This window comes from Cetorhinus maximus, chromosome 24 (assembly GCF_964194155.1).
Source record: "Cetorhinus maximus chromosome 24, sCetMax3.hap1.1, whole genome shotgun sequence".
Taxonomy (NCBI): Eukaryota; Metazoa; Chordata; class Chondrichthyes; order Lamniformes; family Cetorhinidae; genus Cetorhinus; species Cetorhinus maximus.
Window position 1 is genome coordinate 51,542,844 of NC_135902.1, and position 20,098 is coordinate 51,562,941.

The window sequence follows — 20,098 nt, forward strand, 5'->3', positions numbered from 1 at the left end:
AATACCTTAGTGAAGACTGAGAGGAAACATTCCAAATCTTTAAAATACTAAAAGATCTGAATAAAGTAGGTTTGTTTAACTTTTAATTTCGGAACTAGAGGTACAAAATTAGCAATTTGCATTTTTGTGTTGTCTTTAATATATAGAACACCCCATGCAATTTATGGGTCGTTTGCATGAATATGAAATCAGTTTCATATGAAGTTTGAATTTTGTTTCCCACTCATTCATTCATTCATGTGTGCTCGGCCTGAAGGCAGGTCCTTGGCTCGCTGTCTGCTGATGCTTCATCCTGAGTGGTTTCCGTGAGTTTTTTTAAAGTGGTGGTTTGTCATTGTCTTCCACTTGGGAGCAGGACGAGGATGCAGGTCCCAAGTCTACCTCAGACGGAACGGGAATTGAACCTCCACTGTTGCTGTTATTCTGTATCTCACGTGAGCCAACTAGCCAATTAAGCTAACCAGTGAAAGAGTATCATTTGAAAAACAATTGATATAAAGTAAAGTCCCATCGTTCAGAGGGGATTATGTTCCCGCGAAACCTCACAAACGGTGAAATCGCAAAGGAGGAACGTGTTTTGAATGGGACTCAATTGGATATGCCCCAGCCATGCGAGGGCAACATTGGTTTGGGCAGTTACAATACTCTACAATGACCTGTGTTTCTCTTCACTGAAGCTGTTAGACCTGTTGTGTATACTCCATATTTTTGCTTTTTGTTTCTGACTTTCAGCACTGGCAGTTTTGTTCCCAACCCATTCAAAAATCGTGGTCAGTGCAAACGAGAAAAACCCAGGGCCAACAAGGGGTAAAATATATCCTGGAAAATTCCTCTCCAATCACCCTACTCGGGTCACTGAAACCAGCCAAAGTGGTCACGTGAACCAAGGATTACAAAGATTTATAAAGACACTTACAATCTGTTGTCTGTGATTTCTATCCTCGGCAGTATCTAGTTCAGTTCCCTCACATAGTATTCGGAGAGTCAGCACCTATCAAACCAGCTTGTATTGTATTCCAGATCCTCAGTACTCTGAGAAAAGACATACCACCTGATATTCAGTCTATTCCTATTCTCTCATAGTAAATTAACCAATCCCACACTCTGTGCACAAAAGGTTTACCTGTCAAAGAATCAATGCAGAGTTAAGACATTTCAAATGCGGATAAGCGAACGTTGTTCACGCAATGAGTGATGCAGTGTAAGTGAAAACGTGAGCAAGGAAGTCTGACTTTATGTATCTGTTCTTCTCAAAAGTAGCTAAATACTTGTAGGAATGAGCTACAAAGTAATAAGAGCTGTTATAGGTGCCTGGAGTGTGAGTAAGTTGAGAAATGTGACTACAATGTTCCCTGTAAATACCAGGGAAGAATCTTGTGGATTTTATCTGTGGTGGTTTAACCTCTCATCCAATAAAATACACTCTACAAGTAAATAGGAAAGCAAATGGTATGTCAGCCTTTATGACATGGGAGTTATGGTATAAGAATAAGGAAGTTGCTGTAATTATATAGGGCTTTAATGAGACTACACCTGGAGCACTGCGTACAGTTTAGGTCTTACTAAGGAAGGATATACTTACATTAGAGAGGGTACAACATAATTTCACTAGATTGATCTTTGGGATGAGAGGGCTCTCTTTTGAGATATTAAGTAGAATGGGCCTACATTTGAGTTCAGAAGAATGCAAGGTGTTCATATAAAATTCTTTGAGGGCTTGACAGGGTAGATGCTGAGACCCTGCTTTCCCTTGCTTGGGAGTTTAAAACCAGAGGTCATAGACTCAGGATAAGGGGTCATTAGAATTGAGAGGAGAATTTTTTTCATTCAGAGTGTTGTTCTAGAATTCTCTACCCCAGAGGCCAGTGACTAAGTTGAGTATATTCAAGACTGAGATGGATAGATTCTTGGGCGCTAAGGAAATCAAGAGGATATGGAGATAGGCTGAGAAAGTGGAGTTTAAGTAGATCATTCATGATCTTATTGAACAGTGGAACAGACTTGAGGGACTGTATGGCCAACGCCTGGCCCTATTTCTTATGTTCTCTGGTGGAATGCAACTTGAAGGCCAAATCTTGTTTCCTCTTTTACTCCTTTGTCAAGAAAATATCATTCTATTTGCCTGTCTTGCCGGATCGTAGTTGCATTCAATAATTTGGAGCTTTGATAATTAAATGGGGTTGATGTATTAGCTAGTTTTTAGCAGTTGACATTATTTTCTCACTTCGGCAGTTATAGGATAAGTGCTGCAAACAGCACAGATCACTCTATATTGCTTTCATAGACCTCTCCACGGCTGTTGAACTTGTCAGCAGAGGTGGACTCTTTGAACTATTGTGGAAAATAGGCTGCCTGCCTGGATTCCTGGGCAAAATTTCTTCTTTCCACAAACATACACAGTTTTGTCAGTTACAATAGAATGTCAGAGATCAGCAGCGGGGTAAAGCAGGGTAGTGTCCTGGTGCCAACCCTTATTGGCATACTTTTCTCCATGCTGCTATTGTCCGCTTTTGGCGACTCCAAATGAGGGTGTCTACCTGCATGCCAGAGCTGACAGCAAGCTATCCAATTTGGCAAGACTGCACACCAAGACCTAAGTGCATTTTATCCTAAATAAAAACAAAATGCTGGAAAAACTCAGGTCTGACAACATCTGTGGAGAGAGAAACAGAGTTAACGTTTTGAGTCCATATGACTCTTCAGAGTTGCCAGAGGCCTGAAGAAGAGCCATATGGACTTGAAACGTTAACTGTTTCTCTCTCCACAGATGCTGCCAGACCTGCTGAGTTTTTCTAACATTTTGTTTTTATTTCAGATTTTCAGCATCCGCAGTATTTTGCTTTCATCTTTGCGTTTAATCCTAGTTCGAGTTACCGTTTGATGATGATGCCACACCTGCATCCCAGACTGAAATTTGCTTGCAACAGCTTGTAGATTGGTTCTTCCAGGCCTGCAAGGATTTGGATTGATGATCAGCGTCAGGGGAAGACCAAAGTTATGGGCCAGGATATAGAGACTCCACCTTCCATCAACATTGACAACCTCACTCTGGAGGTCGTCGACATCTTCGCATACCTTAGATCAACAATAATCAGCAATCTGTCCCTTGATGCTGAAATCAGCACCAGGATTGCCAAGGCTGCAACTGTCATGTCAAAGTTGAGAAATGGGGAGTGGACCAACAGCAAATTAACTGAAAATACAAGGTTCCATGTGTACCAGGCTTGTGTTCTCAGCACTCTTCTTTGCAGTAGTGGACAATTTATGCAAGTCAAGAAAAGTGACATTTTTTGGTACACCAATTCTTCCCCACCCCAAATCAATTATGAAGCTATTTTTTATTTAATCTGATCGTAGCTCACCCCTTCTAAGTACTAGAAAGGTGGAAACGTACTAGTATGTCAAAGATTTAACGTCTGCAGCCAAGTCGATTTAGGTATTGTACTTAGGTCAATTTTTCAAAAATTAAGTTGTCCTAGTTGATTTCAAATTCAACTGAATTTGCCTAACAGCGTTAAAGCTTTTTAAAAATTCATTCACGAGATGTGGACTCCGCTGGCTGGGCCAGCATTTATTGCCCACCCCTAGTTACTCTTGAGAAGGTGGCAGTGAGCTGCTGCTTTGAACTGCTACAGTCCATGTGATGTAGGTATACCCACAGTGCTGTTAGGAAGGGAGTTCCAGATTTTGACCCAGCGACAGTGAAGGAACGGCGACATATTTCCAAGCCAGAATGGTGAGTGACTTGGGAGGGGAACTTCCAGGTGGGGGTGTTCCCATCTATGTGCTGCCCTTGTCCTTTGAGATGGTAGCAGTTGTGGGCAATTAGGGGCAATAAATGCTAGTCTTGCCAGTGATGTTGACATTCCATGATCCAATTAAAAAATTTGCTGTATAGATTCTCAGAAAATCTTTAAGTGGGTACGCTAATACATTTCAACTGCTATTGATTGAATTAAGGGATACTTATTTCTGCCCAATCATACTTTGTGCATCCATGAATTTCGATCAGTTAGGGTGGTGCTTTCTCCACAAAAATATTCTGAACATGTGGCCATCTTTGGACCCCCACATCTCTTCTCCCCCATTTATAAGGCTCAAACTAGGAGTGTGATGGAATACTCACATCATCGTCATCGTGTCTCAGTTCTAGTATGTACTGTCTACATATTTTTTATTCATTCATGGGATATGGACTTCGCTGGCTGAGCCAGCATTTATTGTCCACCCCTAGTTGCCCTTGAGAAGGTGGTGGTGAGCTGCTGCCTTGAACCGTTGCAGTCCATGTGCTGTAGGTACACACACACGCAGTGCTGTTAGGGAGGGAGTTCCAGGATTTTGACCCAGCGACAGTGAAGGAGGGACAATATTTCCAAGTCAGAATGGTGTGTGATTTGGAGGGGAACTTCCCTCTAGATGGTGGTGGTTGTGGGTTTGGAAGGTGCTGTCTAAGGAGCCTTGGTGAATTCTTACATTATGCACTCTTAATAATTCACCAAGCTTACTATGATAGCATCTTCCAGCCATTCAACCCCCAATCACCAAAGGAAAACTCAGCAAGAGCATGGGAGCAGCATTTGCTCCAAACCCTTGCAAGTCACACATCATCCTGACTTGGACATATATTGCTATATATTCCTTCATTGTCATTGATTCAGTAACCTAGAATTCCCTACCTAATATCATTTTGGAAGCCCCATCACCAAAAGTGCTTCTGTGGTTCAAAAAGGCCCACCACCATCATGTCAAGGCAACTTGGAGTGGACAATAAAAATTTGTCTGTGTTTTCTACATTGAACAATTTTATTTTTGAATACAACTTCCTGATCCTTTTGATCAGCTAGTTCACTAGCAGCATGTAAACATGACCAACTTTAGGCAGGTGTCCTTGCCAACTACAAGTTAAGATTGTGGTCAGCCAATTTGGGTATGGAAGAAGTTAGTAGGTCTCTTAAAATAACTTTGCCCTCCGACCCTTCCTAATTGCTGTTGGGGGTGTGGGGGCAGCAGGTAAACTCAACTACATTCATGACAAAAGAGACAAGGTAAACCAAGAAGTTCAAAGGTGGAATGCAGTAATTTGAAAATTAGGCGAGATTGTGAGTGATCTTGGGTTTGATTGAGAAGTGATCAATTTGCAAGAGTTGACATCTCTGGATATGACAGCAGGCCGAGTCCAAAGTTAATATATCCATGGATGCAGTAAAAGGCTTAGTCACAGGCCAGTGTATCCACAGAAATGCTGATAGCCCTGCTCATCCTTTGCACATGTCCTGGCATTTGAAATTATATACACTAGTGCCTTTAAGGTAGTTAGACATCCCAAGACGTTTGACAATTAAAATTTGACACTGAACCATGTGAGGAGATTTAGGGCAGATGACCAAAAGCTTGGTCAAAGAGATAAGTGTTAATGAGCAACTTGAAGGAGGATGGAGAGAAAGGGAGGTGGAGATGTTTAGGGAGTTTGATGCCTAGTAAAGTCATGTCATAGTCATAGATTTAAACATGGACTGTATTCAGTAAAGAATTTTATGGAACTGCCACCTCTTAAAAATGAATATTGAAAGACTTCCAAGGGTCAGGTGACTTTTGCAGTTTCTGCACACCGACTACCCTCAAGTCTTCAGAAAATTCCTAATTGAATAGCTTGGGTGGAGTGCCTCCCCCTTGAGTGGACATACCAAGATGAAAGCATTTGTGGAATTCGCACCTTGTATTATCCGTGGATTTACCCAAAACACAAGTCCAGACTTCATGTCTCTGAATTTGAAACGTTACAAAAGAGTTGCAGATATCATTTAATCGTAAGTAGGTGTGAATGGCTGCCATTCATCATCCATTGTGTAGCAATGTCTTCTAGCTTCAATCATTCTGTGTGAACCATAGAAATATTGATCATGTGATTGAAGCTGTCTTCAGATAACAAATCGTCTCATCCAAAGAACCAGGAAGAAACCAAGAGAGTCTGAAAATAACTGCGGAGACAGTGCACTATCTCTGCCTTTTAAAACCTGGAGACTGCAATATCTTAAGTCGCCCACCCTGTTCCTTTTCCAGTGCACCAGTACAGAAACTTAACTCCCTGGTAAGAAGACTACAAGTAACTAACTTAGTCACCTGCTGAACAATCCAACTCTTCAAGAGACTCCTGCAATAATCCACCTAGACTACTCATCAGGAGTGAAAAGACCTTCACTGGGCCTGCAACTTATGCTTCTTTCCTAACACAAGTCAAAGATGTGAACTACGAACTCCTTTGTTCGTAATTGGTAAAGTGCACTATCCTCTGTAACTATTTTTCTTGCGTGAGTGATGTACCATTAGTCTTTCAGGGTGAATGTGTGAATAAATAATCCTCTTTATTTAAACCCACAAAAGCTTGCTGTTGGTCATTCTAATTGACCCCACACTCCGGGGCTGAGAAAAACGCACATCTTCCTGTTCATAAATTGCATTGATTACAGGCAGTAAGGGAATTGGGGTTTCAGTTCTCTCTCATCTCTGTCCTTAACAGGAGGGAATTCTGGAGTTTAGGACCTTGGCAAAATTCATGGTAGACTTTAATTGTTCAGAATTTAGCTTATGTTACATTAAATCCAGATTGTCAATCACTCCTGTTCTTACCATGCTGCACTGCTTCACGATGCACTAATTTCAAATTCTCTTATTTAGTCTCAAATCTCTGCTTAGCTCTGCAACCTCTTCTAGCTATGTGTTCCTCCTCATCCATCAATCAGATCTTTGGCGCATCACATTCCCTCCCTTTGTCCCACCATTGGTCACTGAGCCTTCAGCCACCATGGCCCTATTTTCTGAGATTTCCTTCCTAAACCCTTCCACTTCACCACTTAAATCTCTGCTTATTTAAAAGCCTTCTCAAAATCAATCTTTTTGACCACCCCTTCAGTTATAATTCCTAACAGGCTACTCCTAAAATTATTTTCCAATTACTGTTACAATATGGACAGTTTAATACAATAGGTTTTCGGATTAATGTTCCATCTAGTAATGAAAATAATTCTATTGTTATTAGAATTATTTTTTTGAAGTAATCTAGGAGCTGAGATATGTGTTGACCTTTTTGTAGCTTTCAGATGAAATGAATGGGATTAAGCCTTTTTGGAAGCAAACTGACATTTCCTGCAGTATGCTATCAATCTGTTAATATGTTTAGAAGCCTGTTACAATAATATAAATTTGCATTGTGTCAGCTCCTGAATTATTCATATGAATGAAAGCTGAGCCTCGTTTATTTTATTGAAATAATTTACTTGAAATAATGGCACTCGATCAGAAATCCCATCTAAATTGTAAATATAGCAGCATCATTGAATTTGTATCCTGGAAGTAACAGTCTTTTGAAATTCAAACCAGGCTGTTGATTTTTGCTAAAAGCCTTTGAAGGCTCTTCAGTAATTGGAATATGCAAGTTTCTGGAAAATCAGCTGGGATTGTTAATCACACTCACAATTGAGTCCCTGGAAATTGGTCTGTTTAGTCTCCAATTGTAAAAATAAGAATTGGCATTTGTATAGTGCCTTTCATGACCTCAGGATATTCCAAAATGCTTCAGACAGTGAGGCATGGTAACTGTTATGTTCTTAAACTAAGGCCCCGACTATCCCCTGAGGTGGACGTCAAAGACCCTGCCCACCCCATGATGCTAATCAAAAAAGAACAGGGGAATTTGCTCACTGTTGTGACCCAATATATTTACACCTAATCAGTGCTTTGAAACTGATGATTTAGTCACTCGTTTCATTACTGTTTGTGGGAGCTTTCAGTGTGGAAATTAACTACTGAATTTTCTACATTCCAGCAATGATTGCAGAAGTGTCCTGAGGTCGTGAGAGGCTCTATAAATTAAAATTCATTCTTTCTAGCATAAGGAAATGCAGCAGACAATTTGTGGTACTGCATGGACCCCCATGTAACAATGAGATAAATGACTGGATAATCTGTTTTAGTGATGTGGATTGAGATATATGTTCTCAAAGCAACAGAAGAATTCCTCTGCTCCTTTTTGAATTGTAATCAGATCTTGCCTTGCAGACTCTGCTGGAAAGTTTCAAAAATTGGGGGGGGGGAGGTGAAGAAAAATTACTGAGCTCAAAATGCTCATCCTGCCTTCAGTCGTATAGAGTTTGTGTGCCCCGCCTGCTTCAAATATCTCTACCTTCATACAACGATCGAGATGTCAGCCACGTCCTCCCTTGATGCAACCTTATTTAGCTAGAGTAGGTGTACTATGGGATGAGAATCGCACAACATGAAATGTTTAAATCCCATCAGATTCTCATAGTGGACATTGGACACATTACTTATAACTCTATTAATTCCAACCAGAGCTGCTTCTGGTGCTGCACAACTGAGTGATGCAGCTTTACAACTCCTTTTCCTCAAGTGTAACCAAAATCTGATTTGCATATCTAGTCACATGATTCCTTCTACCTACAATCTGTGGTTCAGAAATTTGGAGTATTAAATAGGTGAAACCTTTGGGGCAGTTTTTATATAGACTTCCATTTTAATGAGATGGTTAGTAGTATAGGTTTTGTTCTACAAAAGTAATTTCACAAGTAATATGCAAGCTGCCACAAATATTCCATCTTTTGATATGTTGAATTGTATTTTAAACACAAGTAAATGTGACAAAAATGCATGTGGATTAATACATGCACTATATTTCCTGTTAAAATTTAATATAGGTTAGATGTTGGGCCAGACTTTACCATAAAAATAATGGTGATGCTAATTAGCTCCCTGTTATCTATGCGCAAATTGAACTGTAATTTCAGCCAACTGCAGTTAATCCACAAGTTGCTGTCCTAGATGCACCGCCTGCCATAAGCTGTGCAAAAATGGCAACTTGACATCTGTTCGTCATTCATACGTATTGAGCAATGTGAAGTTCCTATATTTATTTCGTAGATACATATTAAACTTGCCCAAGAGAGATGGATACATTTTAGTCCTAAATTTGGTTCTGCAAGATCCTTGCAACTGGAGTGATATGGCAGAATTCTTTACCGAGCATAAATTTCTCAAGTTCCAGCTTGTTTTTAGGGTGGGGAAGGTCATAGCAGGTTCACTATGATACCTTTACATATCAGTGTATCTTAGCAAATTTGAAATCAATTTAGCTTTTTGATTTTTGGTGGTTTGCCTGTTTAACAAAGGGCGAGAAAGAAGTCACTGATATATAAGTATATTTAAAGAAGTTGCAATCCCTTTATTCTACGTTTTTCTTCTCTGCAGGGCTGGATGAATGAAATTTACAATTATGATCCTGAAACCTATCATGCTACACTGACCCATTCTGTCTTCATTCGTCTTGAAGGGACTGTACTAAGGCTTTCAAAACCGAATAAAAATATTTCTCGAAGGGCTTCTTTCAATGAGGCCAAGACAATGGCCACATATATCAGCCAGAAGATTTACGATCTATTGGACAGTAGGGTGAGTACCAGAAGACTTGCAAATGCAAGATTTGAGGATAATTAAATATGGCAGAAAACTATAAGATGGAATTGTACATCTGGATTCTGAGACTGTATACTTGCATTGAAATGCTGACAAGCCAACGTAAGTTTAATGGAGGGACTGCAAGGATAGGCAAACTAGGCTGTTTCTGCTCTGCCTTCTTACCCCACCTTATAAAATGAAAACTGTTTGATGCTGGGCAGGGGGAAGGTGGGGAACACTGGTGGGGAGGGAAGATTGATGCTGTTGAGAGGGTAAAAGAAACCGAGAAATACACTTGAAGAAGAAAGGAAAGAAAGTGTTGAAAAGCAAGAAAGCAAACAGCAATGAGATAAATAATTGTACAACCTACTGTTTAATGATGTTGGAGACATAAATATTGTCCAAGATGCAGGGACAGCTCTCTTGCTTTTCTTCAAACAAAATCTTCTAGAAGGCAGACGGAGTCTTGGTTTAACATCTCACTTGAAGTGGGAAAGAAAGGAAAGCCCTAGGGCAGGGAAAATTGATGCACATGGGAACCCTATTTAGAAAGGAGGACAGAATGTCACTATTGTTGGGAATGAAAATGTTCCTTTGTGAAGAGAGGTGAAAGACAGACAGACAAGCTGGTTAACAGAGGACGGTAACCTGAATTGTGTGTAACCCCATTGATAGGGGGCAGAAGGTGTATGATGTGTAATATTTTTCATTTCCTCCTTTTAAAGGCGTCTCCCTTTCGGAAGCTCTAGCTACTTAATTCCGCCCTCCAGCCTGAGCTTCTACGGTTCAGTTCACCATGCATGCAATGCTATACCACCTCATGTTTGAATTCTGTACCTATTTGTGGCATCTTAATCTGCCTTGATACCCAACTTCATGTTGAATAACACCTTATTTTTGCTCTGGCCTTTATAAAAGGTAAAAGGAGAGTAAATCAATAAGGGAGTAAGTGTGCGATGCATACAAAGCGGGAGGCAATCATAGAATGGTTACAGCACAGAAGGAAGACATTGAGCCAGTCAACACCATGACGTCCCTCTGTAGGAATAATATAGCTAGTCTCACTCCCACCAACCTTCCCCCATAGCCCTGCAAACTTTTTCTCTTCAAGTGCCTATCCAATTTCCGTTTGAAAGAAATTTTAAGAAAAAATGAAAAAAATAGAGCAATGACAAAATATAGGAGACATATTTAGAGAAAGAAGGAACTAAGTCTGTAAAATATAGGGATAACAATTATAAAGTGGGAAAGCAATACAGAAACAATTATATAAAAAGACAGGTTTTCCAAATTTGGTCACAAACAACATCCCAGTGCTCTAGATCAATTGGGAACAAACAAAGGTAATCAAGAAACAAAAACACCAGCAAATAGGTGGGGACACTTCCAGAAGTTCATCCTGATATAGATACAGCAATGCTGTATTCTGCACTGCGTACATTCTTGTTTCCAATGTTCTATTGTGCTATGGTTCAAATAGCTAACATTTCTGAGAAAACAAGTTGGGGCCTTTGTTAACCTGCTGAGATATGGCATTAGCAGGTGGTAACAACCCCAAAAAAGAAAGGGTCAGTAGCCTTACTGGCCTGTTAACCTCATTTGGCTGCTGCAGCTTTCATGGGCCAACTGGTGAGGAGGGCTGAACCCCCTCCTTTTTTCAGGTGGTAGGCTCCTTTTCACATGAAAGGCAGGGTCCTGTGATATGGATGGCCTATGGCAAGCTGTGGTCAGCTGCCCAGAAGTCAGCTGTTATTTTATTGGAAAGTAATGCTATCTGAGCTGTATTTCTTGATTTAGATTTTCTTCACCTTCTGTTAAGTCTTGATTTATGTTGCTAAACTTCAACAGAATGGTTATTTTTTTTTTGATAATAGAAACATTTTTTTTGGAAACACTAAGACAAAAACTACAATGTAAAAGGGTAATCTTTATTTTTAACAGGTGCATTTAGTTCCAAAGGGTCTGGCTAGGAAAAGAATATGGAATAAAAAGTACCCAATTTGCATTGAACTTGCCAGACAAGATGACTTTATGTCAAAGACTCAGACAGAGAAGGAAAATGTGGAGGAAAAGCTCCTTGCTGAAAAAATTGAAACTGCACTTGAGGAACCAAGGAAACCTTCTGTGTCACAAGATTCTGCAAAGACAATTTGCCAGAAGGACCAAGTTTTATATCTTTTTGGAAGGACTGGTAGAGAAAAGGAAGAATGGTTCAGGAGGTTCATTTTAGCCTCCAAATTGAAAGCTGATGCTAAGCGACTGGCCAGCCTAGGAGGAGGTGGCATACCAGGTGAACCAATGTTTTCTATGCTACTGAAATCTCAGTGGGAGGATGGTTTTATAAAGCTGTATATAGATATGATGTAACCTGTTTTATTGAAGACAATTTGTTAGAAAATGGACACATTTAGAATCATAAAAATCTCAGCACAGGTGTAGGCCACTCAACCTGTTGTGCCTGAGTAGCATTAGTGACCTGCTATAATCCAAACTCCCTGCTTTTTCCACATGCCATCATTGCCTCTTATATTGTTGTTATTAAATTAGTTTCTGTAGCCACATGTGTTCCATATTCTAATACTGTTTTGCATGAAAATAGTTCTGACTTCCCTGATTTTGTATGAATTAGAAGCAAGAGTAGGCCACCTCAAGCCTGCTCTGCCATTCAATAAGATCATGGTTGATCTGAATGTAACCTCAACCCCGCATTCCTGCCTACCCCCCAATAACCTTTCACCCTTTGTTAATCAAGAATCTATCTAGCTCTGCCTTAAAGTTATTCAAAAACTGTTTCCATCACCTTTTGAGGAAGAGAGCCTCTGAACCCTCAGAGCAAAAGTTTCTTCTCCTCTGTCTTAAATGAGCGACCTCTTATTTTTTTAAACAGTGACCCTTAGTTCTAAATTCTCCCACAAGAGGAAACATCCTCTCCACATCCACCCTGTCAAGACCCCTCAGGATCTTAAAGGTTTCAATTAAGTTGCCCTTTGCTCTTTTAAATTCCAGTGGATACAAGCCTAACGTGTCCAGCCTCTCCTCATAAGTCAACCCACCCATTCCTGGTATTAGTCTAGTAAACCTTCTCTGAACGGCTTCTAATGCATTTACATCTTTCTTTAAATAAGGAGACCAGTACTGTACACTACTTCAGATGTGGTCTCATCAGTGCCCTGTACAACTGAAGCATAACCTCCCTACTTTTGTAATCCATTCCCCTCACAATAAATGATAACATTCTATTAACTTTCCTAATTACTTATGTACCTGCATACTAGCCTTTTGTGATTCATGCACTAGGACACCCAGATCCAATCTTTTTTATTCTTCCTGCCAAAATGAACAAATTCACATTTGCCCACATTATACTCCATTTGCCAGATCTTTGCCCACTCACTTAACCTATCTATGTCACTTTGTAGCCTCCTTAACGTCCTCATCACAATTCACTTTCCTACCTATTTTTGCGTCAGCAAATTTAGCAATCATTCCTCCGATCCCTTCATCCAAGTCATTTATATAAATTGTAAAAAATTGAGGCCCCAGCACTGATCCCTGTGCCACACGACTTGTCACATCCTTCCAAACAGAAAAAAGACCCATTTATGCCAACTCTCTGCTTCCGGTTAGCTAGCCAACCTTCTAACCATGCCAACATGTTACCCCCCTACACCATAAACTTTTATGCTTTTGGTACTAATTTTCATAGATTAGAGAAAATAATCTTTCACTCTTCTTCCTCTCAAACCTGTCCAGAGTTTTTAACCCTTCTGTTAGATTCAGGCTGATCCTTCTTTAGGACTGAATTCACTGGGATAGTTTTCCAAGTTTTTCTTCATAATTGTATCCTGTTATAGCAAGCAACAGCTTAGTCAATGTGCATTGTATCTTTTCCATGGTTTCAATATCCTTTCTAAAACTATATGCAGTATTCCAACTGTGGTCTAATCAATGTCTTACACAGATTTATCTTTTTCATTCACTGGCATCTATTGAAATGTAGAATCCTACTTGACCTTCAGATATTTCCACCTGCATTCCTGTTTTTAAAATTTAAGATATATTTCAATTCTCCTCTTTGTGCCAACATGCATTACTTCATATTTGCCAATATTGTATTAGCCATGTAACTGCCTACTCTCCTGGCTGCAGTCTCCCACAGTCTTTCTTATTCATCATGTGCCCTAATTTAATATACCTTGTTAGTTGGTTAAATACCAATTTCAGTTATTTCCTGATGACTGACTGAGCAAGCTTATCTCGTAAGTAATTGATGTACAGAGCAAAAGGTCCAGCTTCAGTTTCTGAGTAAGGTGATTTCAGCTAAGGTTAGAAGGGTACTATAATTGTATTAAGTGTCCTGGAATTGCAGTGAGGGAGCTTGATCAGAATTACTGCTTCTGGCTGCCATCCAGTGAATTCTGCTAGAAGTACATGTGTCTGGATATTGGATGAGGACAGCATTGAACTCTATTCTGATGTCCCTGGGGTTGAATGACCTGCCTACACTCAAAATTAATGCCTATGCATGAATAATAATTGAGCAATGTACCACTGATCACACAACGAACATACGAATTTGGAACAGGAGTCGGCCAATCGGCCCTTCAACCTGCTCCACCATTTAGTAAGATCATGGCTGATCTGATTTTAAATTCATATTCCTGCCTACCCCCGATAACCTTTCATCCCCTTGCTTATCGAGAATATCTAACTCTGCCTTAAAGATATTCAAGGACTCTGCCTCAACCACCTTTTGAGGAAGAGAATTCCAAAGTGTCTCAGCCTTCTGAGGGGAAAAAAACTTTTCTTCATCTCTGCCCTAAATGGGGGACCCCTTATTTTGAAACAGTGACCCTGAGTTCTAGATTCTTCCATAAGAAGAAATATCCTTTCCACCTGTCAAGTCCCCTCAGGATCTTATGTTTCAATCAAGTTCCTCTTGCTCTTCTAAACTCCAGTGGGAACACTTAGCAACAAAGTCAAAGTCTTTAGGGGGAAAGGAGAACATGGCAGGAAGAGGTTGGTGAAGAAAAAGTGGGTGATCCAAAAATAGACTTTGTAAAGCTGTTAATAGCAAAACATGTTTGTGTTTAGTTGCAAAGTTTTCAAATGAAGCAAGCTGCCATATTTTCCCTTCATTTTATTAAGTATTCTAAATCTTGGACTATAGTACACATCTCCCTGCAAAAAATCCCAGTAATGTGGACAAATGTACATTAAAGCTCATTTGCACGCAGCTTAGATATGAGTAAATCTTAATTGAACTGTTTGAAATGCACTGTGTAACTGGCATAATTTCAAGTATGTAGCATCTTACTTTAATAAGATAGTTTAGAAAATGTCAAAGTGGAACTTAATGGTGGCAGAAATATCTTTTAGAATTCTCATTCATTATCATATGTATATTTTGATTAAGTAGCACAAACAGCCTAAAACTCCACACAATCCTGATGCATTTCATTGCCAAGGCATCAAGCATTTAGGGTGCACTCTGTCATTGAACACCCTTTTGAGATTTTGCCGGAAATAATGTGTATCCAGGATTGTAACTTGGCTTTTAACTTTAGATTTAGTTATACTCAATCCCCAAAACTCCTTTGCTTTGTTGAACCACAACAAGCTGTCCTTCATTTCTGGAAAAAGTTGCTGGACATTCCTGCTCATCGTGTTATTTTTGGAATCTTTCCAAAGTCTCATTAAATTCATTGATTCGAAATCCACATCTTTATGCCCAGTGTTGTCATACTGGAATGTCTTCAGTTTCTTTGCTCCTCTGTATCTCTTGCAAGGGCACATCACTTGGCTGAACAATTTGATAGTTCCAAAAGCCAGAAGTACAGACATTTTCTACACACAATTGGGCATTTATAAGAAATTACAACATTATGAACTAACTAAACATTACAACACTATAATCCCTTTTACCAAGTTCTACGGCACTTCACAGAAAGGTAATCATACAAAAAAAAAGGAAACTGGACGGATCACCCGGATTTGACCTAGGCACTGGAAATGATGATGGCAAACCTAACCCTGTTGACCCTGCAAAGTCCTCCACATTAACACCTGGGGGCTTGTGCCAAAATTGGGAGAGCTGTCCCACAGACTAGTCAAACAACAGCCTGACATAGTCATACTGACGGATTCGTATCTTATAGACAATGCCCCAGACATTACCATCACCACCCCTAGGTATGTCCTGTCCCACCAACAGGACATTACCTAGACAACATTTAGGCTTAGGCTGATAAGTGGCAAGTAACTTTCGCACCACAAGTGTCAGGCAATGACCATCTCCAACAAGAGAGAATCTAACCATCTCCCCATGACATTTAATGGCATCACCATCGCTGAATCCCCTACTATATCAACATCCTGGGGATTACCATTGACCAGAAACTGAACTGGAGCAGCCATAGAAATACTGTGACTACAGGAACAGGTCAAAGGCTGGGAATTCTGTGGAGAGTAGCTCCCATCCTGAGCCCTCCCCAAAGCTTTTCCATCATCTACAAGACACTAGTCAGGGGTGTGATGAAATACTCTCCACTTGCCAGGCTGAGTGAAGCTTCAACAACACTCAAGAAGCTCGACGCCATCCAGGATAAAGCAGCCTCCCTGATTGCTACCTCATTCACGACCTTCAACATTCACTCCCTCCACCACCAACGCACAGTGGCAATATAATGTGTACCATTTACAAGATGCACTGCAGCAGCTCACCAACACTCCTTCAACAGCACCTTCCAAACCCATGACCACTACCGCCTAGAAGAACAAGGGCAGCAGATGCATGGGAACGACACTTGCAAGATCCCCTCCAAGTTGCACTCCATCCTGACTTGGAACCTTATTGCCATTCCATCAGTGTCGCTGGATCAAAATCCTTGATCTTCCTCCTTAACAGCACTGTAGATGTTCCTACAACACATGGACTGCCACGATTCATGAAGGAAATTAGGGATGGGCAAGAAATGCTGGCCTAGCCAGTGATGTCCACATCCCTTGAATGAATTTTTAAAAAATGATTGACATAGAGCCAAAGAAATACATATTAGATGGAGTGACTAGAAGCTTTGATCAAAAATATAGGTTTTAAGAAGGTATTAAAGTAAGATAAAAAGGATGAGAAGCAGAAAGGATTAGGGAGGGAATTCCAGAACTGAGGGCCTAAATGGCTGAATGCACAGCTGTAAAGAGGGAGTGAAGGAAGTGAGGAAATGCTTAGGTAGCCAGAGTTAAAGGAACGTGGAGTTCTTAGAGGAATGAGGGCTGGAGACAGGTACAGAAGTCAGAAAGGAGCAAAGAAGCTGTGCTGTTCCATTTTCATAAGGAACATGGCAGTCATTATCAAAGACTTGACCTGTTTAATCATCTTGTGAAAAGTTAGGCAATTTCAATCTAAATTGTCAGTCAAATTCTGTCCCGAATTTGTTAGAATGACAACCTTTGAAAGGTTGTAATCCTGAATTTACATTTTAATATTATTGCCCAGTTTGTCATTCCCTTACTGTCAATAGATTTGTTCCGTTAACATCCTAGCATGAATCTCCACTATGCTACAATTCTTTATATTAGCTGTTTAGCTCATTGCGTTATTTAATGAAAACATTAATTTAATGAGAATTAACATTTACAGCAAATAATTGAAGGTTTGATATTTTGAACTTTCCAGTAATGGATTTAATAAGGGCATGTTTGATGTCAAATTTTGAAATGTTGCTCTTCCAACTATTTGCTTAATTTTCCCTTCTTCAAAATACTTTAGAAGTCTTAGGTGTTTTAGACTTGAAGTTTGAGGCTGGATGTAAAGCTGTTGTGAAGAGTTTTTAAAGTAATTCAATGTTCACATGACGGTAATCAGTTGTTCTTTACTTTAGGTTTTGTGCCATCACACAGTAGGAACAATAGCCAGTCAGGAATGCTGACACATAGTCGCAACAGCAGTAAGGGAAGTGTTGAAGAATTCATGTCACAATCCAAACAGAAAGATCTCTCATCTGGTGTGCGCCAGAAAATGCTTCTGGACTATACTGTGTACATGGCAAAGTACATTCCTGAAAAAATCCCCAGTCCTAACTTAAGTCCTGTCCACAGTGCAGAAAGTAGTCCCACAGCTGCTAATAAGGTAAGAAAAATAAACTAGTTACGCTTTTTGATATTTTTCTTCCAATCCATATCATCTTTGTATTTTCATTCTCAGTGCGACTAGCACTGGAGTGCAACCTCAGTGGAGTGAGTGTTTGGTGAGGAGGGGACGGAGGTGCTCCTTTGCTTTTTCTAACTTTTTCACCCTGTAGGAACTGGTTCTTGCTCTACTACAGGGGAAGAAGCTAGCTGTTTGGTGAGTATCCGGTAAGTGGTCAAGGTCTATTCTATTCCTATGGTTTAAGATAGTACAGGAATAGGTCATAAGATTAATAAATATATAAAGTAACAATTGAATCAAATAACTAAGTAATTAATTAAAGCACATAAGTATGGCAGGAAAGGTGATGTCACACCTGCAGCATGGGGTGGAGGGGGCTCCTGGATACCGGTGTTATCCAGGGCAAGCATGTCTGCAGTAAGTGTCTGCGGCTTGAGGAGCTTCAGCTCAGTCATTGAGCTGGAGGCTGAGCTGGGGACACTGCGGCACATCAGGGAGGGCAAGAGTTACCTGGATGCTTTGTACCAAGAGGCAGTCACAGCCCCTAGGGTAGGGTCTTCTGATTTAGATGGTGGTCAGGGACAGGAGGGTGTGACTGCAGCTGAGGCAGGTAAGGGGACCCAGAGGGCAGGAGTGTCAGCCTCTGCAATTGTCTAACAGGGCTGAGGTTCTGTCAGCTTGTTTGGATGAGAGTAGGGGCTGCAGGGTGGATGAGCTGACTGACCATGGCATTGTGCTACAGGAAGCCATATAAGTTGGGGAAGCACAAAGGAATATAGTGGTAGTAGGGGACAATATCGTAAGGGGGATTGACACTATTCTCTGTAGCAAGGATCAAGAGTCTAGACGGCTATGTTGCCTGCCCAATGCCAGGGTTCAGGACGTTTGCTCAGGGCTGGAGAGGAAGTTGCAGTGTGAGGGGGAGGATCCAGTGATCGTGGTCCATGTATGTACCAAAGACATAGGCAGGACGAGGAAGGGGGTTCTGCATAGTCAGTATGAGGAGCTAGACACAAAATTAAGTAGAACCTCAAAGGTAAACATTTCTGGATTATTACCTGAACCATGTGCAAATTGGCCTAGGACAAATAAGATTAGAAAAATGAATGTGTGGCTCAAAGACTGGTGTGGGAGTAGTGGGTTCTGGTTTGTGGCACACTGACACCAGTATTTGGGAAAGTGGGATCTGTACCATTGGGATAGTCTACACCTGAACTGTGCTGGAGCTGGTGTCCTAGCAAGCCACATAGCTAGAAGTAAAGAGGATTTTAAACTGTATAGTGGGGGCAAGGGATCAAGATGTGGTAAACCAAAGAGTAAAGACAAGGCAAGAGATAATGGTACTAATATGGGAAATGATAAACAGATTGTGACAGGAAGGGACGGAGAGTACAAATCTGAGCGTAAATCAGATAAGGCTAGATGCTACAAAAATAATAAAAGGACAAAATTAAAGACTCTGTACCTAAAACACATGTAGCATTCGAAACAAAACAGATTAACTGATAGTGCAAATAGAAACAAATAAGTACAAGCTGATAGCCAACACAGTGACATGGCTACAAGGTGACATAGATTGAGACCTGAAGGATAGGTGATATTTAGGAAGGACAGGAAGTTAGAAAAAGGTGGAGGGGTGGCTCTGTTAATTAATGATGGTATTAGCACATTAGAGAGGGATGAGCTAAGTTCAGGAAACCAGGATGTAGAAGCAGTTAGGGTTGAGATGAGAAATGATAAATGTCACTTGTGGGAATTTTGTACAAGCCCCCTAATTGTAACTACATGGTAGGATAGAGTATAAAAGAAGAGATAACTGAGAGCTTGTCAGAAAGGAACATGGGGGATTTTAGTCTATATACAGATTGGAAAAACCAGATGAGCAAAGGTAGCGTCAATGAGTTCATAGAATGTTTTCAGAATAGTTTCTTAAAACTGCATGTTTTGGAGCCAAGCAGAGAGCAGGCTATACTAGACCTGGTATTGTGCAATGAAATAGGATTAATTGATAACCTAATAGTGATGGCACCCCTAGGTAGCAATATGATTGAATTTTGCATTCATTGTGAGGCAGAGATGAGCGTGCCCAAGACTAGTATTTTAAATCTAAATAGGGTCAATTCTAAGGGCATGAAAGTGGAGCTAGCTAAAGTGAACTGGCAAATGAGGTTAAGGGCTAGGTCAATAGGGGCTCAGTGGCAGACATTTATAGGGATATTTCAGAATGTACAAAATAGATATTTTCCAATGAGAAATAAAAATTCTAAGGGGAAGGCTCGCCATCCGTGGTTAATTAAAAAAGTTAAAGATAGTTTCAAACTTAAAGAAAAAGCATATAATTGCACAAAGGCAGGTCAGAAGATTGTCATTCTTTGCTGTTCTTTATATTGTTTCCAAAAAGATTAATAAGGAGATTAGATAGTAAGAGTTCCTTTAGATATTTAAATGAGAAAAGAGTAACAAAGTAAGCATTGAAAATGC

The 20,098-nt window shown here is 40.3% G+C and overlaps 1 protein-coding gene across 6 annotated transcripts in view; it reads left to right on the forward strand.

The window, feature by feature from the left end:
* Window positions 1-20,098, forward strand: part of tex2 (testis expressed 2) — a 107,847-nt gene that overhangs the window by 53,817 nt on the left and 33,932 nt on the right. For all 6 annotated transcript variants that reach the window (XM_078529040.1, XM_078529038.1, XM_078529037.1 and 3 more), the window contains 3 exons: window positions 9,262-9,462; window positions 11,410-11,758; window positions 17,349-17,596. In XM_078529040.1, the coding sequence (XP_078385166.1) occupies window positions 9,262-9,462; window positions 11,410-11,758; window positions 17,349-17,596 (798 nt within the window). The remainder of the gene's footprint in view (window positions 1-9,261; window positions 9,463-11,409; window positions 11,759-17,348; window positions 17,597-20,098) is intronic.